This window comes from Cervus canadensis, chromosome 13, assembly GCF_019320065.1.
Source record: "Cervus canadensis isolate Bull #8, Minnesota chromosome 13, ASM1932006v1, whole genome shotgun sequence".
NCBI lineage: Eukaryota > Metazoa > Chordata > Mammalia > Artiodactyla > Cervidae > Cervus > Cervus canadensis.
The window spans coordinates 72,620,038-72,646,467 of record NC_057398.1 but is presented as its reverse complement, the minus strand read 5'-3'; the positions used below and the strand labels follow the sequence as shown (position 1 = coordinate 72,646,467).

Here is a 26,430-nt window from a genome sequence, read left to right as displayed (position 1 = left end):
CTCAGACTTCAGAAATATTACAGGAAGAGAGTCTGAAGCCTTCATGACTTTGTCAAGCATTTGTTTTCACTGGACTCTTGACTTAGGCTCCACGGGAGCAGTGGGGACTGGGGAAAATATGCCTCTGCAGTAGGACAGGTCCCCTCTCCTGTCTGCAGGAGGTCATCCTCTGAACTGCTTCTGATGTTCCACTGGTAGCTGCGGACATGCAGCTTAATATCTTTGGTGCTCTGCTTTCTGCAACCCGGCACGCTTCCCTTTAACTACCATTGATGTCCCTTCTCCCACGAGTCTAGGCAGGACTGTGCACTCACACAACTCGTTGAAGCCCAGAACTTGTGCTGCCTGACCTCCCTCCCTCTGGATCTTTATTATGTTTAAACTTAAGGCCAGAAAAACTTTACATACACTCATGTCATTGTCCTCATCACTGCTGCTACTATTTGTAAATGACAAGTATAATAATGTTTGTAAACATAGACCTCCAAAAAAATGGGGTTTGGGAGTTTTTTTATTGTGGAACCCATTTTCTTCGTTAGTATATGGAAAAGCTGATGAAAATTCTTCCCGTGAGATCACCCTAGGCTGACTGGTGTAATTAGTGATGGCAACAAGAAGGCAGACCCTGGCTACCGAAGCTGGAAGGCTGGAGGAAGCAGACGGGTCTGGGGTCATGAGATGAGCATTTGGGTCGCTGAGACCTTCCTGACTCCAGCTGCACCTTGACTCACTCCACTCCCTGTGACAGCATCATGGGTTCCCAGCACACTTGGGAGCGGGCTCTTCTGTCACCCTGGCTTCTTCATGAGAGCCAGTTGCTTTCCTGATTGCAGCCAAATTCCTGGCTACAGTAGAAAATTCAGAGCCAGGAGAGGGGTACAAACAAACCTGTTAAATGGACAGAAGTCACAGGACCCACCCCAGTGGAGAACCTAGTCTCTGTCCTGAACATCTAAAGCCCTTTTTGTTGTGTTGTTCAGTCGTTCATTCGTGTCTGATTCTTTTCGACCTCATGGACTGTAGCCCGCCAGGCTCCTCTGTCCATGGGATTTCCCAGGCAAGAATACTGGAGTGGGTTGCCATGTCCTCCCCCTGTGGATCTTCCCAACCCAGGGATCGAACCCAGGTCTCCTGCACTGCAGGGGAATTCTTTACCACTGAGCCACCCGGGAGCCCCAAAGCCCTTTCTAGCTAGGTTTAAAGTCATTCTGCCTGATCCCTTTCTTCCTTAGAGCTGAGTTATTAATGCATTTAGCTGCATTAGAAAACCCTGCTGATTTTCAGTAATATTTGGTATTCACACCTGGCTATGTTTGCCAGGCTCCTGGGATGCAGTATGGGTGGTAGAGAGATTTTCGGTATCAGGGGGAGACTGCCCGGATTCAAATCCTGGCTCCTCTGCTTACCAGCTGTGTCCGTAAGCAGCTATTCCACCTTGCTAAGCCTTCATTTCCTCATTTGTCAAATGAGGATAATATTAATACATACCCAATAGGGTTGAGGATAATATTAATATACACCCCATAGGGTTGTTATCAGGAACAACCTATCTAAATCACTTAATACATGACCCGACAAAAGAATTTACAAATTCTTTTATAAGTGCAAAGCACTATGTTCATGTGCTGGAGAAGGCAATGGCACCCCACTCCAGTGCTCTTGCCTGGAAAACCCCGTGGACGGAGGAGCCTGGTAGGCTGCAGCCCATGGGGTCGCTACGAGTTGGACATGACTGAGCGACTTCACTTTGACTTTTCACTTTCCTGCATTGGAGAAGGAAATGGCAACCCACTCCAGTGTTCTTGCCTGGAGACTCCCAGGGACAGGGGAGCCTGGTGGGCTGCCGTCTATGGGGTCGCACAAAGTCGGACACAAGTGAAGCGACTTAGCAGCAGCAGCATGTTCATGTGCCAATATTACCCTCCTCACCACGAACCCCTCCCCAGTTTGTAGATATATCAAGTTAAGGCCCAAAGAAGTTAAATATATGGCAGGGTTGTCCAGCAAAATGGCAGAGCAAAGATGGATGTCTGGGAGGCCTTAGTTTAGTACCAGTTAGTCTCTACTGTGTCCAAGAGTTGGTTTTTTCTTTCTTGCCTTTCATACCAAACAAGTCCCCATTCTAATGCTCCTGTGGATTCATTCTGCTGCCTTCCACTGATATTAACTGAACACCTGCTCTGTGAGAGCATCCTAGCCAGCACTGGACACCAACAACTGATACAGGGGCTGCCCTGTGGAACGCGAACTGTGATGGTGACAAAATGCAAGCAAATATTTATACCCACACAATTAAGTCATAATCGTGGTGTGAAGGCCAAGGCCAAGGTACTGAGACCCCATAGACAGGGGCTTTGATCTCATATGGGGAGTCTAGAAAAGCAGCCCTAATGAAGTGATATTTGTCCTGAGACTCTGTGGGTGGGGGTCCAGGGTGAAGAGAGCTTCCAGCAGCAGGAATGATTCCCTCAAATCCATGAGCAAAGGAGGACTTACTGAGGAGCAGAAGAGGGGCCAGTGTGGCTGAAGCAGAGTTGGGGGAGGAGCAGAAGGAGGCAGACCTGGATGAGATGTGACCCCGGACACACAAGGCTGTGTACAGAAAATAACGAGAGGTCTTTGAAAGAGTTTAGCCTGGAGAGTAACTGATGAAATGTGCACTTTTAAAGCACTTGCAATACGGGAGACCCAGGTTCGATCCCTGAGTCAGGAAGATCCACTGGAGGAGGGCACAGCAACCCACTCCAGGATTCTTGCCTGGGAAATCCCATGGATGGAGGAACCTGGTAGGCTATAGTCAGTCTGTGGGGTCGCAAAGAGTTGGACACGACTGAGCGACTTCACTTAACCATGTATAAGGGAAGAAAAACTGATTTGTAGGATGACAGGTAGGAATGGAGATACTGATGGATTGAACTGGATTGGTGGCAGTAGAGATGGAGAGAAATAAATAGATTTATGGGATATTTAGGAGGCAAAATACATATATCTATTGATTGATTGTATGGCCAGGGGTGGGGAGCTGGTTTGGAATAAAAGATGACTAGTTCTGTACGGGATGTGCTGAATGTAAGACTTTGGTGTAAGGCATTCCAAGCAGATGGTTGTGCATGTGCTTTGGGGCTTGGAGCACAGGCTGGATGCTTCTTGTGGTCCAGCCTCTTGTCCAGCTGAGACAAGCTCCACACAGTTTCGGTCCATTTTTTCTGACCCTGGGTTATCTCTGAAGATTCTAATGCTGTGTTTCTATGGCTTTTCAGGATTCCAGCCAGGCAATTCCTCTGGTGGTAGAAAGCTGTATCCGGTTTATCAGCAGACACGGTAAGCAAGATTACAGCCTTTTTATTTGTGCAAAGTTGGGAAGAACTTCCAGGAATTCTTTGCAGAGTGAGAACAGGGACTGACTTCCCACCCTGACGTTCTCAGAAAAGGGGGAAAATCTTACTTGTTCACATAACGTTTGCTACCTCAGAATGGCCACACCTGAACACTGAGCGAAATGTATGTTTTTAACCGCCAGGTATCTTAGGTACTAACACACTCCCTCTTCTAGCTTGAGAGTGAGTTTTAAGTTATAGCTCTCATGTGGGTAAGTCTAGCTGGCCCGACGTGGTCATGGTCGTTTTGCCTCACTCACCATCTTTGCCTGTGTTATCTCCCTCTGCACTGCCTGGACCATTATGTCACATTGGCTTTCTGCAGCAGACTGCTTTGAAAACAAGCCCCTTTTAAACTGCTGCACTGACTCATGGCAATATTCAGTTGTTGTTCTGGTTTGGTCTTACCAGTTACGACATCTCCAGAGCTCAGTGACTCACTGCCCCTAAAGTTGTAGCCGACATTGGAGAGTCTACAGGGGCTGGCTCCTTCTCAACCTAAGTCAGGTTACGCTGTCTTCTGCTTGGACGAAGCTGAATCTCATAAACTCCATTCTTCACCATTTCCTAGGCTGGTTGGACAGGATTTAGGGAAAGAGATGAATTACCAGAGAACCAGTCTTCCAAGGGTAAGAGTGTTTAGAAAGGACAGATATCTGAGCGAGTGCCATGAAGATTTCTAGGAACTGGGCATCAGAAGTTGTTTTCAGATGTTCTGCTGACTAGTTATAGGAACAGTAACAGAATGACCTTCTTGGAGCTAAGGAGGTATGTAGACGATCACTTCTCTTAATTCAGAAGCTACCATTCTCTCTACCTTCCTCCCCTTCCTCTTTCCCAATGAACTGGGAGCTTACTTGGGTTTGTTTTTAGAGCAGTAATTATTTTAGCATGCTTATGACTTATCCTATTCTATTCAGCTACAGTTTTTTCATCATATCTCCTTTCACTAGAAGTTAACACCATTATACAGAGATATTGAACAATCAGCAACTGTTTATCAAGCCAGTTTTACAATTAGGTGTTGAGTGTCTCATGTAATTCATTGAATACTGTACTGAGAGTGAAAAGCAGAATGGCTGTCTGGGTACAGGGTGACGGTAAGTGTAGTGGTTGTTTACACCTGTGTTCACATGGCCGGAAGCTGAGGCTCGTGACTGCTGCCCAGCGTCACGACAGAGTCCTATACTGTGTATCAGTAGCCGAGGAAAGATCAGTCAGTTTTCTACTGAGTGTGTATCACTTTTATACCATCAGAAAGTCAGAAGGTCGTAAGTCAAGGACCATCTGTATACTTATTGATTGCTCATTGTATTCCAAAATAAAGTTCCTGTCCTCATGAGCCTTATGTGTATCAGGGGTTGGTGAGTGTCATGCAGGAACGTAAAACACGGTGAGGAGGTGGGGAATGGAGTGGGGATGCTGCTCTAGGCAGGTTGTTCAGGGAAACCCGTGGGTCACCCAAAGTGAGACCTGAGCAGTTCTGAAGGAAGTGAGGGAGGGGCCGCGCGGCTATCTGGGGACAGGCATCCTGGGGAGAAGGAACACCAAAGGCAGAGGTCCCTGGCACATGCGAGCAAGCATGCAGGATGCCAGTGAGGCTGGGGCAGCGTGAGTGGAGAGGGGAGTGGCAGGAGATGAAGCCGGAGCCCAGACTCTTAGGGTTTAGCGGCTAAAGTAGCTGCCTGGGTTTTGTTCTAAGTGGGCTGGAAAGCTGTTGGACAGTTAGGAACAGGGAATGATCTTTCTGAGGGATCACAGGCTGCTGTGTAGAGCTAAGACTATAGGAAGAACCAGGAGGCTGGTGCAGTAGGGAAGACATGGCGGCCACCTGCCCCGGGCGTCAACTGTGGAGCTGCTGACAAGTGATGGGTTCTGGGTGCTGTGGCGTGAATGTACCTGTCCCTGCCCCCATACAGGCACAGTCCATGTGGAGGCCAATCTTAGCACATTTCTGTGGTGAGGGTCTGGAGAACCAGGCATGCTCACGTGCTGCTGATGGAAATGAAAAACGGTACAACCCTTCTGAAGGGGGATTTGGCAGCATTGAACAAAACTACATATACACCAGTTTTCTGATCCAACAGTCCTTCTAGGAATTTACCATGAAGATATACCTCCAAATATGAAAATACATGTGCACAAGGTTACTTATTGCAGTATCATTTGTAATTGGAAAATATTAGAAACAACCTAAATACCATGCATAGATGAATAAAGGGTAAACTTGGTATATCTGACAGACAGAGTGCCTGAAGAACTATGAGCAGAGGTTCGTGACATTGTACAGGAGGCAGTGATCAGTACCATCCGCAAGAAAAAGAAATGCAAAAAGGCAAAATGGTTGTCTGAGGAGGCCTTACAAATAGCTGAGGAAAGAAGAGAAGCTAAAGGCAAAGGAGAGAAGGAAAGATACACCCATCTGAATGCAGAGTTCCAAGAATAGCAAGGAGAGATAAGAAAGCCTTCCTCAGCGATCAATGCAAAGAAATAGAGGAAAATAACAGAATGGGAAAGACTAGAGATCTCTTCAAAAAAATTGGAGATACCAAGGGAACATTTCATGCAAAGATGAGCACAGTAAAGGACAGAAATGGTATGGATCTAACAGAAGCAAAAGATATTAAGAAGAGGTGGCAAGAATACACAGAAGAACTATACAAAAAAGATCTTCATGACCCAGATAACCACAATGGTGTGGCTACTCACCTAGAGCCAGACATTCTGGAATGCAAAGTCAAGTGGGCCTTAGGAAGCATCACTACAAACAAAGCTAGTGAAATTCCAGTTGAGCTATTTCAAATCCAAAAAGGTGACGCTGTTAAAGAGCTGCACTCAAAAAAAAAAAAAAAAAAAGCTGCACGCAATGTGCCAGCAAATTTGGAAAATGCAGCAGTGGCCACAGGACTGGAAAAGGTCAGTGTTCATTCCAATCCCAAAGAAAGGCAATGCCAAAGAATGTTCAAATTACCACACGATTGCACTCATTGCACACTCTAGCACAGTAATGCTCAAAATTCTCCAAGCCAGGCTTCAACAGTACGCGAACCATGAACTTCCTGATGTTCAAGTTGGATTTAGAAAAGGCAGAGGAACCAGAGATCAAATTGCCAACATCCGTTGGATCATCGAAAAAGCAAGAGAGTTCCAGAAAAACATCTACTTTTGCTTTATTGACTATGCCAAAGCCTTTGACTGTGTGGATCACAACAAACTGTGGAAAATTCTTAAAGAGATGAGAATACCAGATCACCTAACCTACCTCCTGAGAAATCTGTATGCAGATCAAGAAGCAACAGTTAGAACTGGACATGGAACAACAGACTGGTTCCAAATTGGAAAAGGAGTACATCAAGGCTATATATTGTCACCCTGCTTATTTAACTTATATGCAAAGTACATCATGAGAAACACTGGGCTGGATGTAGCACAAGCTGGAATCAAGATTGCCGGGAGAAATATCAATAACCTCAGATATGCAGATGACGCCACCCTTATAGCAGAAAGTGAAGAAGAACTAAAGAGCCTCTTGATGAAAGTGAAAGAGGAGAGTGAAAAAGTTGGCTTAAAGCTCAATATTCAGAAAACTAAAATCATGGCATCTGGTCCCATCACTTCATGGCAACTAGATGGGGAAACAGTGGAAACAGTGGCAGACTTTATTTTTTTTGAGCTCCAAAATCACTGCAGATGATGACTGCAGCCATGAAATTAACAGACACTTGCTCCTTGGAAGAAAAGTTATGACCAACTAAACAGCATATTAAAAAGCAGAGACATTACTTTGCCAACAAAGATCCATCTAGTCAAGGCTATGGTTTTTCCAGTAGTCATATATGGATGTGAGAGTTGGACTATAAAGAAAACTGAGTGCTGAAGAATTGATGCTTTTGAACTGTGGTGTTGGAGAAGACTCTTGATAGTCCCTTGGACTTCAAGACGATCTAACCAGTCAATCCTAAAGGAAATCAGTCCTGGGTGTTCATTGGAAGGACTGATGTTGAAGCTGAAACTCCAATACTTTGGCCACCTGATGCAAAGAATCGACTCATTGGAAAAGACCCTGATGCTGGGAAAGACTGAAGGTGGGAAGAGAAGGTGGTGACAGAGGATGAGATGGTTGGATGGCATCACCGATGCGATGGACATGAGTTTAAGTAGACTCCGGGAGTTGGTAATGGACAGGGAGGCCTGGCGATCTGCAGTCTACGGGGTCACAAAGAGTCAGACACAACTGAGAGACTGGACTGAACCGAACTGAACTGATGGTATATCCACACAGTGGGAAACTATGAAGCTATTTAAAAAAAAAAAAATGAGGAAGAGTTTCATGAAATGACCTGGAGAGATTGCCAGGATATATTGTCAAGTCGAAAAAAGCAAAGTGAAAAGAGTATCTATAGCATGTTGTCTTTCATGTGAGAAAGAAGAGGGTATAAGAATATACATGGGCCTTCTCACTTCTGCAAGAAGAAATACAGGAAGGATGAATCCAAAAACTAATATTTAACTGATTATCTGCACAGATGGGTGGGAAAGGGTGAGAATAGGACATGGGATTGAAGTGACATTTCTCTGAATATTTCTTTTGTGCAGTTTTGACTTTTAGAACTACATGGGTGTTTTCCGTACTCAAAAGGCAAACAAATATATTAAACGAGGATGTGGGTAAAACCCCAAATGGAATGCAAACAGTAACAAATAAACCTAACTGTGTTGCAAGTGAATAGCACTGAGGAGATGAGGAAGAAAATAGTCTAGTTATCTTTGACAGACAGGATTTTGGTAAAAAGAACTGCAAACAAATAATGTACGGTAGTTGGTAATTCTTTTTGTCACAGGGTGGTGAGCTAGAGCTAGCAATTCTGAAGCCATTTTATAAGATGGAACAAATTCCCTGGTGGTCCAGTGGCTAGGACTCCGTGCTTCCACTTCAGGGGGCACAGGTTCAATCCCTGGTTGAGAAACTAAAATCCCAAAAGCCATATAGTGTGGCCAAAAAATAACTGTTGTTCAGAAAATTGAATTATTTCCTGATATATCAGGACTTATGGTGTTCCCGAACTCCCTAAACATGATGGGTAATATTTGTACATGTACATTTAATGGGGATAAGGTCGATAACTTTTGTTAGCCCCCAAAACGTCTGTGGTCTACCAATTGCCAAAATTTGCACAGCCTTACTATCTTCATGTTCCCTGGGAGGTGCTAGTGAGCTTCCCTGGAGGCTCAGTGATAAAGAGTCTGCCTGCCAATGCAGGAGACGTGGGTTCAGTGCCTGGGCTGGGAAGATCCCCTGGAGGAGATCATGGCAACCCACTCCTATATTCTTGCCTGGAAAATCCCATGGACAGAGGAGCCTGGCAGGCTATGGTCCATGGGGTCGGAAAAGGGTCAGAACAACTCAGTGACTAAACAGCATCAACTATATTCTGCGTGCGTGCGTGCTAAGTTGCTTCAGTCCTGCCAACTCTTTGCGACCCGATGGACTATAGCCCACCAGGCTCCTCTGTCCATGGGATTCTCCAGGCAAGAATACAGGAATAGGTTGCCATGCCCTCCTCCGGGGGATCTTCCCAGCCCAGTTATCGAATCTGCATCTCTTATGTCTCCTGCAATTGCCAGGTGGGTTCTTTACCACTAATGCCACCTGGGAAGCCCACATTCGTTCTAGTCCCCATTATATAGATGGGAAAACTGAGGCTCACCTATAAGTGGTGGGTCGGGTGATCCAGGAAGACTTAAGGGAAGGGATGTGAGGAACAAGTGAGACTCACTCAGTATGGAAAAACCCCACCATTTTCATGAGGAAGGGAGCAGAGTCACATGAGCAGAAGCCGGTGTTGTAGCAATCATCTTGAGACTTCTCTAGGAGAGCAACTCTTGGCAACAGCTGGATCCAGCTCAAAATGGAAGGTTTTGTGCTGTTTCCAAATAACTTACCGAAGTCTGATTGGCTTTATGCTTTTATGTTAGTCAGTACTAAGGAAAAAGGAGAATGGTTATGCAGGTGTCAGCTGAGGGATGTGAGGTCTTACCTGCATTATCATAAAAAGCCAGTTGCTTTTCCCCTTCTCCTTCTGGAAACCCACCATTTGTTAATGTTCCTACTTTCAGAATCATCATCTAAAGATTCTGTCTGTTGAGCAGGAACACACACTGGCCCTTCTAAAGCCTGGGTTCCCAAGGGGAAATGGAAACCAGACTGAAAGGGACCTCAGTGTGTCTCAGGCCTGCTGCCTGATTTTCAGTAAGCTTTCCCATGATTTCTTCTTGCCCTGGGCTTGTGCACCAAGTTGGCATGTCCTTGATGTCTAATCTATCAAAACGTGCCAAGATGATCCTCTGTCAGCAAGCTCCGCCAGTGACACTGAGCAGCCTGGTCCCTGAGATGACAGTGCCTTATATTTCACTGTGGTTTTGACAAGTCACTGAGTATGTGACCGTTTCTGTTGGAAACTTACTGTTCATGTTCTGTGTCTGCACAGCAGTATCTGTTCCTCCCCATTGGTAATCACCGTAATACGGTGCTGTTACTTTGGGGTCCTGACATGGCCTGCCATTCCGATTCTGTGAGGGATAGTCTAAAAAGTCCCCTAGAGTAACGGACAACTTCAGTCCTATTACAAGTGAGATAATTGTGCTTACTTCTTACTGTTGCTTCAGTTGGATTCAGAATTCAGTCCTGGCCTGTGTGGTTTACTTCAAAGTAGATAGAATTCATTCACCCTCCCTCATCAAGAGGGGAGTCCCAAAATAGTGGGCAAAGTGTAACATTATTCTCTTTTGCTTTCCAAAAAAGGTGTTTGAGATTGGGAAGTTTCAGTAGATCATGCAGTGAGAGCAGGACTTTAACAAAGTGCCCAGGATTGAGCCGCAGGGCTCCTGAGAAAACTGGACAGAGCTGATAGGAGGAAAGACGCCAGTTCAGTGCAGCCCCAGGGCTCTTGCTTCCTGGTCCACCCCTCGAGTTCTGAGTTGCCTGTGTGGGGCTCTCTATGAGCCATGCCCATAGTCAGCTGACAAATGAGATCCCCCCTCTGCACTTTCACTCCAGTAGGCCCCACAAGCCCGGTGTTAAGGAATGAGTACTTGATTGCAGCCGGAAGGCCTAGTTTTACGTCCTGACTCTGGTTCCCATCATCTGTATAGCCTCAGGCAGGTCATCTCTTATCAGTCCTCGCTGCTAGAAAATGGGCTTCCTGGTAACCCCTGCCTTCTGTGCCTGTAAGCGCATAAGTGATCACCACACACGTTACTTTTCCGTGGTTAGTTTTACTCCAACAAACTTCAAAAAGACACAGTTTTGGTGCACGTCATTCTAGCGTGGTCTTCAGGCATGCTGCCTTTAGCGTCAGGCTGCATGAAGGACCAGTAGCTGGCACAGCACCTGTGACGCTCACTGTGGGCTGGTCGCTGTTTTACTTTTTTTACTTATCTGATTTACAACAGTGTGTTACTTTCAGGGGTACAGCAGGGTGATTCAGTTATATACAGACTTATATCTGTTCTTTTTCGGACTTTTTTCCCTTGTAGGTTATCACAGCATATTGAGTAGAGTGCCCTATGCTGCATAGCAGGTCCTTGTTGACTGCCTCTAATGTATATATGTTCCCAGCCTCCTGATTTACCCCTCCCCCACCTTCCCCTTTGGTGACCGTAGGTTTGTTTTTGAAGTCTGTTGAGTCTCTTTCTGTTTTATAGATAAGTTCATTTGTATCCGTTTTTCAGACTCCACATGTAAGTGGTAACATATGATAATTGTCCTTTTCTGTCCGAGTTAACTTAGTATGATAACCTCTAGGTCTATCCGTGTTGCTGTAGTATTACTTCATTCTTTTTCATGGCTGAGTAATATTCCATTGTGTATGTATACCACATCTTCTTTATCCATTCCTCTGTTGATGGACATTTAAGTTGCTTCAGTGTCTTGGCTGTTGTAAATAGTGCTGCAGTGAACATTAGGGTGCATGTATCTTTTTGAATTAACATTTTTTTGGGGATTTATGTCCAGGAGTGGGATTGCTGGATCATATGGTAGTTCTATTTGCAGTTTTTTAAGGAAACTCCACATTGTTGTCCATTGTGGCTGTACCAATATAAGCCCTCCCTTTTTCATAAGTAGTGAGAGCACTGTCACCTAGAACAGCTGAACCGTGTTAGGACAGCTGAGGTACTAATCATGATCTCACACCTCGGGAAACTCTGATCGTGTCTAATGGCTTGCCTGCCATGCTCCTGGATCACATCCCTGATCCTGGGGGATAAGGAGGTGACAGAAATCACCTCTCTACTTTGTGGGGGGAACAGAGAGGCCAAGGCTGGAAGAGGAACCTGCTTCATAGACTTGGTCAGAATCAGAAATGACATAGACGACTCTTTTTTAAGTCTCTGACTCAGTGCTCTCTTTCGGCCAATGCCTCACATTCATTGCAGTGACTTTTCCGCCATCCCTGTATAGGCTTTCTCCTCTGGCCTGAAGAAGAGAGACAGGATGCTTAAATACACGCCGGCTGGGGGAGACAGACACTCAGCTAAGCTTGGCGCTGTGGCTGTGAATTTGCTTTTTTGTCTCCTTGATCACTGTTCCCTGTCTTTCTAGGGCTCCAGCATGAAGGAATTTTCCGGGTGTCAGGATCCCAGGTGGAAGTGAATGACATCAAAAATGCCTTTGAGAGAGGTGAGGAAACAGCCTTAAAGATAAGGCCAGACATTTGCCAGTCCCCTGGGTTAGTGGCTCCACCCTTTCTTCCCAGAGAGGCACCCAGAGTCAGCAAGCCAGCGTGGCTCCCCCTTCAGCCCAGCCTCTTCCCTCTATAGACATCCTCCCCACCCCGCCCCCCCCAGATGTGCAGGGAGATGCCGGGGATGTCCCAGTTTCCCCCTTCCCAGCCCCTCTCCTCCCGTCTCTCTCCTGCAGACAGTCCACCCAAACCCAAGAAGCTAACTGTGATATCTGCGCAGTTTGCGGCTCTATCTGGAATCCTTGGTGTCAGGGCAAACACGCCTGTTCAAGTAGCCCATTTATTATCTTGTGGGCTCTTAAGGTAGTGGGCAAGCTTTGGCAATTTCCATGCCTGTAATGGATATATATAGTTTCAATTTGAGGTTGGTCCTACCATTAAATCTAATTATGTCTGATAGGAAATTTTCCACGGGGAGCGCCAGCATGTTTGTTCTCTTGCAAGTAGGTGTGCTAGTTGCAGGCCTAGAAGGGGGAGAGCCAGTCAGAGGGGCTGGCCTCCCTGGCCCCGTCTCCCTCCCCTCGGGGCTCAGGCCCGGCCTGCTTTCATGATGCTTAGGAGAGAGCCGGTTGCCGTGTCCCTTCCCTGGCCCACAGGGAACGTCCCTGAGCTAGTCTGGCACCCGCAGACTCACGTAATGGTCGCCTCTGCCCCTGCTCTGACCCCAGGGCCCCTGAGCCTGCGCAGCCCTTGCTTTCTCTAGTCCCCGGTTGCCCTGCTCACGGCCCCGTGATGAGCGGAGAGCTGATGGATTTCGGTGAAGACTTGAATAGGGCACTCCTTCCCTACCAGCTCTGCTTCGTCCTGCGTGTTTTTACCCCTCTCACTCTCTCTTTCCTTTTTGGGGGGTTTCTCACCCTCAGGAGAGGACCCCCTGGCTGGGGACCAGAATGACCACGACATGGACTCCATAGCCGGCGTCCTGAAGCTGTACTTCCGGGGCCTCGAGCACCCGCTCTTCCCCAAGGACATCTTCCACGACCTGATGGCCTGCGTCAGTAAGTACCCCGACCGCAAGCTCACTTCTGGGCCGGAGCAACAGAGAAATTTCCAGGTTTACAGTAATTTTTTTCATTTCCCTCTGTGAAATTTCCTTCCTTGTTGTAGGAGAGGAAAAAGAGTGACTTTTCAGGAAGAATCTGGACCGCAAATCAGAACTCCTGGTTTTTCTGTCTGATTCACTTTAAACTGCTTTGTTTTGCTGGGCTTTGTCTCTCTTAATATGTTCATATAGAAAATACAGTCCTTTTCAGCTCTTAGAAGCTTATACATTAGTACTTGTGCTTTTCATGATGCAGAGGGAGAATACACGTGTTACAAATATCTCCTGCTTGTTGCTTTTATCTGTGAGATGTGTTAATATGTATTCTTCTAGGAATTCATGCCCTCTGCACATTTAAAAGTAGTGATATGATATTTTCTCAGAGAGAGAGAGTCTCTACTTGATCTTTAGATAAAACAGATATCTTAAAGTTTGTCTGCCTCTTACTCTAAAATTTGGGGCTTGAAAAGCTACTCCTGGCCATTTATTATACTGGAACACCCTCTCATTTGTTGTCCATGGAAACCTGGATTAATATTAGGTCATTCTGGGAGCAGACTCCATTGAGATAATGGTTCCAGAGGCTGGAGGAGGCAGTTCCTTTGAAATGAAGAAAAGTTTTCCCCCCAGATCAATGAAGGTCTTCATACCCACCCCCCAGCCCCCCACCCCCAGTTTCCGGTTTGATTTAGCACATCCCCTGAGAGCTCAGGAAGCTAGCTCCCTTGTTTTGTTGATTTACCCGCTGTTTGTGGCAGTCCTGGTGGACCTGAGTTCTGTGAGTGACCAAGTAGATGCACCTCTCACGTCTTCACGTCTCCTTCCAGGACGGGGCCTGGATGGAGTGTGATAAGAGAATGGGGGTTGCCAGGATAGTACAGGGTACCTTGAGGTGTGCCCCTGATCCAGTGTCTCCCACTTTGTTTTCACGGAAAGGTTCTCATAGCAAATGACAATATCCACGTGGCACAGTGTGAATGTGGGAAAGCAGGCCCCGGGGAGGTCCGGGCCTTGGGCCACACCTGGAGTCAGGAAAGTGCTCTGGTTTTCTCCCAGTATCAGTTCTTGCCTCTGGTCACATCCTGCCATCCCCACTACAGATAAGAGAGTGGGGAAGATAAGCCAGACTTGTCCAGGGGCTGAGGGGTGCATACGTGGAGCAGGCAGGACGGGACCCATGCAGACCTCCCACGCAGGCCCTCCAAGGCTGGGGGACAGTCACAGCCATTTCTGGGCAGCTCCCTGTTTTGGTGTTGTAATAAGGGGGTGGCAGATGCTGTGGGGAATTTGCCCAACCCTTCTGTGCCCAAGGACCAGACATCTTAAGTCCTGCCCCAGTGAAGGGTCTGGAGCCCCATTGCCGAAGCCCCACCACAAGGAGCCCCTCATGCAGGCCCAGTATGTGTGGGCTGGAACCGGCCGCTCCCTGTTGTACATGCTGCGAGTCAGGGCCTCCTGACCACTGGTCCCTGGGCTCCCAGTGGAGGGTAACACGTGGCTTTCTTCTTTCAGCAATGGACAGCCTGCAGGAGCGAGCTCTGCACATCCGGAAGGTCCTCCTGGCCCTCCCCAAAACCACTCTGATTGTCATGAGATACCTCTTTGCCTTCCTCAATCAGTGAGTAGACTTCCCTGGGAGCAGCTGATCGGCCTCGGCTTTGCCCAGTGAAAGTTTTTGTGGGACCTAAGTTGATCCCTCCAGACCAACAAATGCTTATTGCACACCTACTACGTGCTGGCCATGGTTTTAGGATGTAAAAATACATTGTGAAATAGAGACAGAAGCCTAGATATCATTTGGCTCCTGTTCTAGCAGAGGACACAGACAATAACAGACACATGAGGTAGTGATAAGTGCTTAGAAGAAAAATAAAGAAATGCAAGTGAAGGGTCAGGGCAGGGATGACAGAGGGGAGCCGGCACAGAGGGGTCGTCAGCAAAGGCCTCTCTGGGGAGACGGTGTATGAGCAGCAGCCTCAGTGAAGGGAAGGAGGGAGCCAGGGTCAAGGTCATCAGGCTCTGAAAGTCATGGCAACTGTGGGTTTGGATTTGAAGAGGCCGTTGGAGAGTTTTAAGCAGAAGAGTGTTGTGATCTGATTTTCTAATTTATTTTTAAAAGCTGCTTTGTGGAGAAGTTACTGTGCAGTCTCAGACCAGGGAGGGAAGGGTGGAGGGTGGGGGGGAGGGTCAGGTTTGGGATCTATTGGAGCACAGCCTGTACAGGACCTGCTGATGGGTGGGGTGTAGAAAGAGAGAAATTCTGAATTTTTGTCATGAGCAGTAGTGCCATTTGTGGGGAAGACAAGACATGGAGGAAGGAATCAGGACCACGTGCTGATGCTGTGGATAGGTTAACTGGAGGCACCTACTGGCCCTCCAGGTAGGGAGTCTAAGTAGGCAGGCGCCTCCCCCCAGGCACCTCTGTCTTTACCCATTGGTTTCATCGCAGCCCCTCCACCAGCTGGGCCAGAGTGTATAAGTGAGCAACTTGAGGGCCAGATAAGGCCCATAGGTGTGTTCCCATTAAATCCACTGTGTCTTGAAAGCATTGAAGCATTTAAATATTGGGAGATTTTACACTTAAAAAATTCTGGATTTCTGGCTTCTCTTGAAAAAATCATTAGATCCGGCAGTACTGGATCTGACAGCCGTGTGGCTGCAGTTTCCTGTGGAGTAAGGGTTGCTGCCTGGATGTAGTCCAGGGACCGCAGTTCACCAGTCCCATTTCTCCTGATGCCCCCCAGTGCTGAGGATGAATTCCCTTGCAGTTATCATCTCCCTGGCTTTATGCCTTTTCATATAGTGGGAAAACATTTCTCTAGGCCTTTAAATCTATTTTTAACAAAAAGTGGGGGGGGGGGGGCGCATGAAACTTAGACCAAGGGTGTTTTAGCTCTTATTTCTTTGTGAAAATGAAGACTCTTCCTAGTGGGTTAGTCTCTGCTTCAGTGGAATACATGTTCACAGGCCATCTCAGGAGCCTCAGCCTGCCTACAGACTAGGGTCAGCCTGACCTTGAGGCCCCCGGGCCAGTGGCCCCCGCCAGAGACCTTTGTGGGGCCGCCACCCCATGCTCAGCCCTGCTGCCGGCCGCAGCCCGCTGCCTCCACACGGCCGTGTCCACACCGTTCACTGCTGGGCCCTGACTCAGCACCGCCACTGCCTGTAGTCGAGAGCGCCTCATGACTCACACAGGGGTTCACAGGCCGCCTGTTTCAGGCAGACAGAAATAGAAGCTCTAGTAATGACTCTGCAGCCCGTCGGTCTCCTCGGGGCCACCAGGCCACTCTCGTCTCCCCTTGTGGACTGACACCTGCCCTCAGAGAGCCTGGGCTGCTCCCCAGAGCAAGAAGCCGGGTGGTCGTGGGGAAGCAGGCAGGGGGCGGGCAGGGTGTGGGGTGACTCCTTGTGTGAGCACAATGCGCCCACTCTCTTCCCCGCATTTTCTTCCTGCTAGGTGGAGGGGTGGGGGAAACAGCAGAGTAAGCATCATAAGAGCAGGAGAAGGTGGCCACTGCTGAAGGAAACGTGGAAAACTGTACCAGCTCAACTGATGACGTTTGCTGTGTTTAACTTCTCTTCATGGTTAAAAAAAGATCACTTGCTCATCAAAGTACTTCATTGAAAAGATGCAACATTAATACCACAGTATTTCCTAAAATGATAAATGGAGTGCGGGACACAGCTGATAGGAAAGACCGTCTGCCTGCCTGAGAAGGTGGCGGGTGACAAGGCCAGAGTTGGCAGGTAGTTCCCCAGGGAGACTCTGCCTGGGCCCCGACTGTTAGGACCACTCTCCTTTGCTGGATGTGTACTGAGGACGCGTGTACTTTATTTCTGGCTGTGGTGTTTTTTGGGATTGTACAGTCCTCTAGCTGAAGGAACTCTCAGAATTGAGACAGATAGGTAGATAGACAGACAGACAGACAGACAGATAGGTGTGAAACTCCTTGCACAGTACACCAGTGCCGTGTGGACTTGACCTGGTTCCACATACTTCTGTGCAGCTAGTGTCCAGTCCACTGTATGAACCTAGAGTACACGTCTGTCCAGTAGGCCTTGTTAATGATTAACATTACACTTTCTTAGCATCTGCATTGACTGTCAATTACTGTGTAACAAATTGCCCTAAAATTTAACAGCTTCAAACAATAGGCATTTATTATTTGGTCCCAGTTTTTGTGGGTTGAGAATCTAGGTGCAGCTTAGCTGGGGGCCTCTGGCTACAGGTTTCATGAGGTTGCAGTGAGTATTGGGGGCAGGGCTGCAGTTTCTTCTGAAGGCTCGACTGGGAAAGGATCCACTTCCAAGTTCTCTAACGCAGTGTTGGCAGGACTCGGTTCCTTGCAGGTTGTTGGACTGAGGGCCTCCTTTTCCAGCTGGCTGTTGGCTGGAGGCCTCCATCAGTTCTTCATCTCATGGCCTCACCTTCAGAGCTGTTCGGGACGTGGCAGCTGGCTTCGCTCCAAGCAAGCGAGAGGTCGTCCAGGACAGCAGCCAGTCTCTGTAACCTAATCTCAGAAGTGACAGCCCATCCCTTCTGCCATGCTCCATTCACTAGCGTTGGCTCACTAAACCCAGCCCACACACAGGGGGAGAACTCCACAGGCTGTGAGTGCCAGCAGCAGGGACCATGGGGCTCATTTTAGAGGCCCCAGACTCAGCAGCTGTACCCCCCAGTGGGGTTTTGCCCCAAAACAAACTGCAGGTAACTCCCCCCTCTGCTGCTGACTCTGCTGCTTTCCTTTTGAAAGCTGATTTCTTCTTTCTTTTAGTCTCTTGCTAATCAACTCACATCCATAGACCAGTGGCAGCAGCATCACTGGGGAGATTTTTTTTTTTTAAGTGGCTCAGTCATGTCCGACTCTTTGTGACCCCAAGGACTATACAGTCCATGGAATTCTCCAGGCCAGAATACTGGCGTGGGTAGCCGTTCCCTTCTCCAGGGGATCTTCCCAACCCAGGGATCAAACCCAGGTCTCCCCTCGTTGCAGACTGTTTCTTTACCAGCTGAGCCACCAGGGAAGCCCAAAAATACTGGAGTGGGTAGCCGTTCCCTTCTCCAGGGGATCTTCCCAACCCAGGAATTGAACCGGGGTCTCGTGTATTGCAGGCGCATTCTTTACCAGCTGAGCTATGAGGGGGAGATTGTGAGAAATGCAGACTCTCAGCCCCTCCTGCACCCCAGCCCAGGGCCTCTGAATCAGAATCTGTATTTTGACAGAATCCCCTGGTGAGTCATAGGCACGTGAAAGTCCGAGAAGCATCATTCTACATCCTCAAATATTACTCCATAATCTGGAAAAGGGAATTAACGGCGCTTCTCTCATTGTTAAGGTGCCTCAGCTGCTCTCCAGAAAAGCTGAGTCTTCCTCTAAACTTCAGCATCTCAAGGGCCTCCCAGTTTGGAAAGATTCTGTCTGTGCTGCTCTCCTGACTTTCACAGGAAGTGTTTTAACCTCTGTATGCAAACAGACAAGTAGAATTGTGACTGGATTGTCTTGGAGGTTCACAGATACTCATGTGTTTATTCACTTATTTATTTAACATGTATTAATTAATCATATACTGTGTGCCAGGCCCTATTTTAGTTGCTGGCTATCTAAGATTGCGTCAAACAGTCAAAGTATCTGCCGTCCTGGAGCCTATGTAGCACATAGAATTGGAGGAAGACAGGAAAAACTAATAACACATGTCAGATGTCAGGGGATAAGGGCTGTGGAGAAAATCTAGCAAGTTAGAGGACTGGAAAGTGTGAGGGGTGGGTGTGAGGGTTTGCTCTCTAATGTGCAGTGGTCAGGGCCACCTCACTGAGCAGGTGACAGTGGGCGGTGCGGTAGGAGGAGGACCAAGAGAGAATGGGGTCCCAGGAGCCACGTAACATGCTTCAGGGAGGGTAAGATGATGCGACGACAGTTCAGCAGAGGAGAGGACTGAGAGGCGACTTAGTCGCGTGGTGTCACTGGTGATCTTGACGTGTGCTGTCTGGAAGAGGGGGAGATTCTGATGGTGTCAGTTCAGGCGAGAAGGGACGCTAACCATGGGTAAAACGTGGTGGATCCTGCAGCGGGATGGTATTCAGTAAATGCTACTTAATTTTAAATAGGTTAAAGTAGTAACGTTTCTGTTGTGTATATTTGACCACGATAAAGGGAGAGAGGGAGAGAGTAAGTGTGCGAGTCTGCTGGGACTGCCGTAACAGAATGCCACAGACTGAGGGGCTCAAACAGCAGAAGTTTGCTTCCTCACAGTTTTGGAGCCTGGCAGTCCAAGGTCAAGGTGCCAGCAAGGTTGGTTTCCAGGGAGGCCGCTCTCCTTGGCGTGTGGACGGCCACGGCGCAGTGTCCTCACGTGGCCTCTCTTCTGAGCACGCTGGGAGAGAGAACTCGGGTCTCTTTTCCTCTTCTCATAAGGATACCAGTCCTGTAGGTTTTGGGCCCACCCTTATGGCTTCATTTAACCTGTATTATCTCCTTCAAGGCCCCATCCCTAAATGCAGTCATATTGGGGCTTAGGGCTTCAACAAATGAATGGGGGAGAGGGGACACAATTCAGTCCATAACAGCAGAGGTAAAGAAGAAGCAGAGGCAACAGATACAGACAACTCTCAAATAATTTTATGATAGAGGAAAGAGAACGGGACAGTAATTCAGTGTGTATAAGGGGTTAAGAGAAAATTTTGTTTTTAAGATGCACATTTGTATGCTAGTGGGGATGAGCCCCATAGGGAAGAACTGATGGTGGAGGAGAGAGCAAGGGAATTTCTGGAGTGACATTCTTAAGAAGGGGAAAGAGGATGGGATTCACTGCATAGGGAGAAAGGCAGGTCAGTTAACAGACAAGGGAGCATGGAAGCTGGGGACAGGTGGCCTTACAGGCAAGGGCAGCGAGGGAATGCCTTTGAATGGCCATCGGAAAGAGTCAGCCGTGATTCCCTTCCACTTTTCATCGCTTAAGGAGCCTTTTGGGGAAGTCTGTTAAATCACGGGTTTATAGATTCTTAGGGGCATTTTGCCTGGGGCTGTGGTGAGTACAGTTTCTCTTCATCCCTTTCAAAACCTGAAATCCATTCTGATGCCTAATATCTTACCCAGAGTCCGTTGGTTATTGCCAAATCAAACCCCCAGGGCCTGTGAAGTTGAAGGTTTTTAAGTGAAATATCATATGTTTAAAACAGTCTGTTCAAAGCTTCTTGCTCTCCCTGAGGATTTAAGTTTCGGTTTGAGGATGCAGAGCCCTCAGCTTGTTAGATAATGCCTGTCAGGAGAAGAAGACAGTGGACTCCTGTAAACCAATTACTGCCAAACTTCAGCGACCTTGCTCTCCCTTCCCTGACTGGAATTGCAGATCCTATGTCAACAAGCAAACTGGACTTGAAAACTATAGAAAATATTTCTTAAACACCTCCTGTGTGCCAGGCACAGTGCTAAGTGCTTTACACATATTACTTCATTTAATCTTCACAACAGCCCATCATGGAAACACGTAATTGCCCCAATTTATGATGAAAAGATTAGGGAACTAGGAAAAAAACTATGGTAAGCAACGGACCTAATACTCAAAACCAGATGTGCTTGATTCTAAAGTTCTGGGATGTTTTGTGTTTCTTTATAAATGTAATCAGAGAGACAAATTTGCATCATTTAAAAGAAAAAAGTCCAGAGAAGTGCATGATAAAAAACAAGCTTCCCACACCAATCCTGATTTTCTCATTGCCCCCAAAAAGCTTCTGTTCCTGATCACTATGGTGGACGTTTTGAAGGTGCTCAAAAGTAGATGAGCTTAAATCAATTAGGAGAGTTCACTCCTGTTATGGATAGAAACTAAAGAAAATAAGTGCAGCTCTTAGAGGACATGGCATGTATAGAAGTCGATGGTGGTGGTTTAGTCGCTAAGTCGTGTCCAATTCTTGCGACCCCAGGGACTGTAGCCCGCTAGGCTCCTCTGTCCATGGTATTCTCCAGGCAAGAATACTGGAGTGGGTTGCCATTTCCTTCTCCAGGGGATCATCCTGATTTAAAAAAAATAAATAAGAAAGAAGGAGCTGTTACCATCATTATCCATTTTAGATATTTCTTTTAAAAATAAAAACCCAGTGTTTTAAGTCTTATACTAGGTACCACCTTCATAGTCTTCAAGGATTACTAGCACTATTGTATTATATACAAAATTGTGTGCATTTGTTATGTGCTCATGTGTGAATTTCTCTGGGTAAGAATCCTTAGTTGTTGTCAAATTCTTCAAGAAGCCTCTGTTCCTCAAGTAGTTAAGAACTATGGCTTTACCCCCAAAACTTAGGTGTTCCAACTGTAGATTGGAAAAGAAAGAGAGGATCTTGGTCTGTATTTTAATGGGAGTAAGAAATGGACCTGGATCCATAAGAAGTAGACCTCAGTCCACAAAGACATGTCCTCTCCAACCCTTAGAGCCCCTTGGACAGCAAGGATATCCAACCAGTCCATCCTAAAGGAAATCAGTCCTGAATATTCATTGGAAGGACTGATGTTGGAGCTGAAACTGCAATACTTTGGCCACCTGATGCAAAGAACCGACTCATTGGAAAAGACCCTGATGCTGGGAAAGATTGAAGGCAGGAGAAGGGGAAGACAGAGGATAAGATGGTTGGATGGCATCACCAAGTTGATGCACTTGGGTTTGAGTAGGCTTCAGGAGTTGGTGATGGACAGGGAAGCCTGGCGTGCTGCAGTCCGTGGGGTCGCAAAGAGTTGGACACGACTGAGCGACTGAACTGAACTGAACTGAACTCCAACCCTGGTCATTGTAGCCACCTAGGAGCTGAGCCACCGTTTTCTTAGAAGACGGGAAAAGACTTCTCATCAGTCACAGAACTTAGACTAGGACCCTCAGGCCTAGCGTTTATTTCACTTTAGCCACCAGGCTTCCCAGAAACTACTGGTTTTCTTTCAAAACATTGTCAGATCACACTAGAGAAGCAGGGCCTTCCTCCTCCTGGTCCCTCTGTGAGGCAAGGAACCCTTCAGCCTGGGATGGGCCACAATTCTAGTCCCGTGGCACCTCAAGTCTCTGCTGTCCCTGCTGAGGTTCCCATGCTAGTTATGTCTCCTGTCTCTCTCAAGTTTTTATTTGTCCAAGAAGTAGGTTTGGAAACTTCTGCCAGCCTTTTCTGAATCTCTGCTCGCTTTTAACTTAGGAGCCAGGGAAGGATTATAAAACTAAATTTTTAAAACTTTCTGTGATGCAATCCAGCTGCTGAGATCCATCACCTCACCCATCCCAGGCCTCCCTGCCTTTGACCGGGTCCTAGAGAACAGTGGTCCTCTGCCACAGCCGTTGTTTGTCGCTGTCCCCACTGCATTCTCACACCTCCATGTTTTGCAGTGATGCTCTGAGGGAGTGAGGCCATGTCTGAATCTTCAGTGAAGGAGAGAAACTTCGAGTTAGAGAGAGACCAGCTTGATAGTTTGAGTCTGAATGCTGGATACACTGGAAGTAAACTGTCCATTTCTGAAGAACAGCTACTCAGATGAAGACAGCTAAGTCCCAGGCCTCTGGTTCAACACCAGGACTTTGGTATCCTCTCAAGATCCATCAGAAGCTGGTGCTGATGCCCACAAGGGAGGCAGAGCCCCTGAGTAGAACTCCATGTTTGCAGACTGCTGGGGTGGGGGCACATCCAGAGTAGCCCAGCCTTCAGTGTCTGGACATGCATAGACCAGTGGGGACTCATCACTGAAGGGCTTGGGTCCCTGGCCAGGGTTGGAGGTGTGGCTGGAGCAGCTGCTGGTTGAAAAGAGGGAGTTCCTAGAAGACGGTACCCAATAATGACGTCAGACTGCACCAAGGGAAGCCTGTGCAGAAGCTGAGCTGCATGCAGACCTTTTCCTGAATAAATCCTGAATGTACAGTAGAGGAGGATATTCTGAAAATGCAAAACAAGTGCATTAGCTGTTCTAGAAAGGAATTCATGGACTTGATGGAATACAAGAGCTAATTGGTTGGCTATTTATTAAAATAAATCTAGAGCTTAGAATGGAATATCCCTAATAATTTGATTGTTTTGCTATTTAAGAAGGCGCATGATGCACAGCGCCTGACCATGTCTTTACCAGGGCAGCCCAAGGGGCTCCGTCTGCTCTGGCCAGCTTAGTGAGCTGGTCTGTGGAAGCGCATCCCACTCCGCAGAGCAGTGTGTCCTCGAGGCAGAGTGGATTTGGTGGGTAAAGTCCCGGGTGGGAGTAGAAACTGGGGGACAAGTAGGATTTGAACCAGGAGCTGGAGAAAGGGGAAGGGTAGACCTGCAGAGAGGGGCTTTCCTTGTCTCCTGAGAGCCTGTCCCGGTGGTCGTTCCCCTCTCGCCCCGCTAACTTTCTAGAAGGGCTCTGGTACCCAGAAAAGCAGGTGGCTGTGTGTGGCACGTCTGTTCTTGCTCCCGGCAGCACCTCCTGTGATTGTGTTTCCTGGGCATTCATGCGAGTGCGTTTCAGCTTTCACCCTTCTCCTTCTGCAGTTTATCACAGTTCAGTGAAGAGAACATGATGGACCCCTACAACCTCGCCATCTGCTTCGGGCCCTCACTGATGTCGGTGCCTGAGGGCCACGACCAGGTGTCCTGCCAAGCGCACGTGAACGAGCTGATCAAAACCATCATCATCCAACACGAGAATGTCTTCCCCAGCCCCCGGGAGCTGGAGGGCCCCATCTACAGCAGAGGAGGGAGCACGGAGGATTACTGGTAGGGGCTCGGGCTGGGGGAGGGGCAGTGTCACCCGCACCCACTGGCCTGGGCGCCAGATGGCCCAGCGAGGCCGACGGATGCACCCCAGTCCTCCCCACCTCCCCCCTGCAGCGTGTCAGGCCGCCGGGACCCGGAGTGCTGTCGGCCAAGACCCACTTGACCCAAACCGCGGAACAAGTACCACTTTAGGCTGCCTCCCTTCTTCACGTGTGCTGAGTGGCGAGGGACCATTCTGAAAGATGTAATAACAATAGCAGGAACATTAATAATCTCCAGAAAAGGAAATTTAATCTGGTTGTACACAGAACTGCCACTCATCAGACAGCAGTCTCAAGCTCCTGCTCTAGGCTGGCTGTTGTGGGAGGAACAGTCCTGCATCCAGGGAATTCCTCTCTGATTGGGGAGAGTGCAGATAGGAGACGTAATTTGCTGACTATGAGTTTATACAGTGCTAATTTAGTAATGATCGCAGACATTTGTGACGATAAAAGGGGTAAGGTCCCTTTGCGGCAGGTTAGGCCCAGTTTCTCCCTAAAGCAGATTTGTTGTGAGTTTGCCTGGAAACCGAGGTATAAAAGGAATCCTTCGGGCATATCTTTACTAGTCCCTTCCATTAGACAAATAACAGATCACCATTTCCATTTTGCAGATTAAGTCACTGCAATCTGGAGGCCACTCCAGCAGTGGGGGTCCAACCCTGACTGCTTGACTCAGTGCAGAGTGCCACTCACTGCCCCCCAGTGCCCCTGCATGCCACTTACAGGTCATTTTCCCACTAAAGGCAAAGACAGCTGCCCAGTATCCCTCACCGCCTCCTCCCCCTCCCCCTCGCTTCTTCCCCTAAACAGTGGTTCAGCCTGGGCTGAAAGCATAGGCCAGCCCCAGTTGGATTCCATCTGAATTCAACATCTGGAACCAATTCAACCAGCCCCATTGCTGGTGACTGAGGTCGGGGGACAGGGGAGGCGGCTCACTTTATTAGAGGCCAGTCAGTCCATGCTTCTCCCCGGCACTCACAGAAGGAGCCTCCAGCCCAAGGAGTGAGGAGAGTGCCAGCCGTACGTCTGCAAACATAAAAAGGCCACTGTCGCAGGACTCGGTCTTGACTGTCCTGCAGATCCTGGCCTCTGGGGCTGAGCTGGAGAAACCTGGGCTCTCCAGCTCAGAGACAGAGCTTCTGGTCACTCGCAGATGGCTTGGTGGGGACCGGGGAGGCGGTTCAGGTCTCAGCCTACTGGCTGGTGGGCTCCAGGGAGCTGTCCTTGTGTATGTGACTTGGAGAGTTGATCTCCCTCACCTGAGTGTTGAAACGCTGTGGAGTGGTGCTCCCGATTCCTGCCTCACCTCCCTGCTCACGTATCACACTGCGGCAGGCTCTGGACCACTTCCAGGGCACAGAGCCCTCCACCCACCGTCCACTCCCCAGTCCCCGCCCAGCCCGGCAGGGGTGGCACAGCGGGCATAGATGGGAGGGCGCCTGCCTCCCGGGTCTGACATTTGTGGGCAGCCGCTGGGGAAACCACAGCATTTGTCAGGGGCTGTTACTCCCACAGACTGGGTGGCAGGCCAGAGGCACCCCAGGTTCAAGAGTGGATGACGCTGGGAAGGAGCCGCTGTCTGACCACTGGCTTCCCAGCCACTCAGAAGTCTCCAGCCTCTGCATCTGAAGAGAGAGAAGTGCCCGTGAAGCGAGCTGAGATGGACGCAGGGACCCTGGAGCTGGGCCGGGAGACAGGGCAACCAGGGAAGGGGGGGGCCAGGCCCCTGGGCCTCCTGCCACCCCAGCATCATGCTTACCAACCCTGAAACCGGAACCCAGCTTCCCGGGATCGCCCGCAATGTGGCATGCTGGGCTGCTGTTGAGACTGCAGCTGTTTGCAAGGCTGAGGTGAATGGAGCAGGAGAAGCATAGCATTTAGGGCTCAAAGGGACTGTTTAAGCCTCAGCTTGCCTGTACCTCAGGGCAGTGGTTCTCCAAGTGGGGTCCACAGACCAACAGCACCTGCCTCTCATGGGCTGGTCAGAAATACAAGGGCTCCAGCTCCTCCCAGACGAGTGAATCAGAAACTCTGAGAGTGGGTAAGGCGGTCTGCTTTCCACACGCCATCCAGGGCTCCCTCAGGTTTGAGCTGCTGCCTTAGTGGGTGGCCGCACAAGTGAACTTAGAGGCCTGGGGAAAAGTGAGCCTTTGTTTGCCTGAGCACCCCGGGAATCCTGAGGGTTTCCAGAATGTCACCAAACTCCTTCAGAGGGTCTCTCAGTCCAGCAAACAGTGAGAAAGGGTACCCACATTTTCTGGTGAGGAGGACGTTTTCCCACAATGCTCTCTCTTCTGGAGAGCCAGGGATGTCCCGGCTGCTGTTCAAAAGCCCAGAGAGTTCTGCAGTCCTCCCACAGTATTCTCTGGGGTCTGGAGAGCCTCTGTAAACCGGCTTGCTTCACACGGGGTGAGGGCACATCTCATGAAGAGGGAGGGGCTGTAACTTAGCCTGCACACACGCTTACAGAGGCTCAAAGGTGAAAACTGAAGCCAGGATGTGGGGTTGAGGG

At 48.5% G+C, this 26,430-nt stretch overlaps 1 protein-coding gene across 9 annotated transcripts in view; it reads left to right on the top strand.

Moving 5' to 3' along the window:
• Positions 1-26,430, top strand: part of SRGAP2 (SLIT-ROBO Rho GTPase activating protein 2) — a 248,780-nt gene that overhangs the window by 208,130 nt on the left and 14,220 nt on the right. For all 9 annotated transcript variants that reach the window (XM_043485043.1, XM_043485041.1, XM_043485042.1 and 6 more), the window contains 5 exons: positions 3,261-3,321; positions 11,980-12,057; positions 12,985-13,119; positions 14,676-14,781; positions 23,653-23,877. In XM_043485043.1, coding sequence (XP_043340978.1) covers positions 3,261-3,321; positions 11,980-12,057; positions 12,985-13,119; positions 14,676-14,781; positions 23,653-23,877 — 605 coding nt within the window. The remainder of the gene's footprint in view (positions 1-3,260; positions 3,322-11,979; positions 12,058-12,984; positions 13,120-14,675; positions 14,782-23,652; positions 23,878-26,430) is intronic.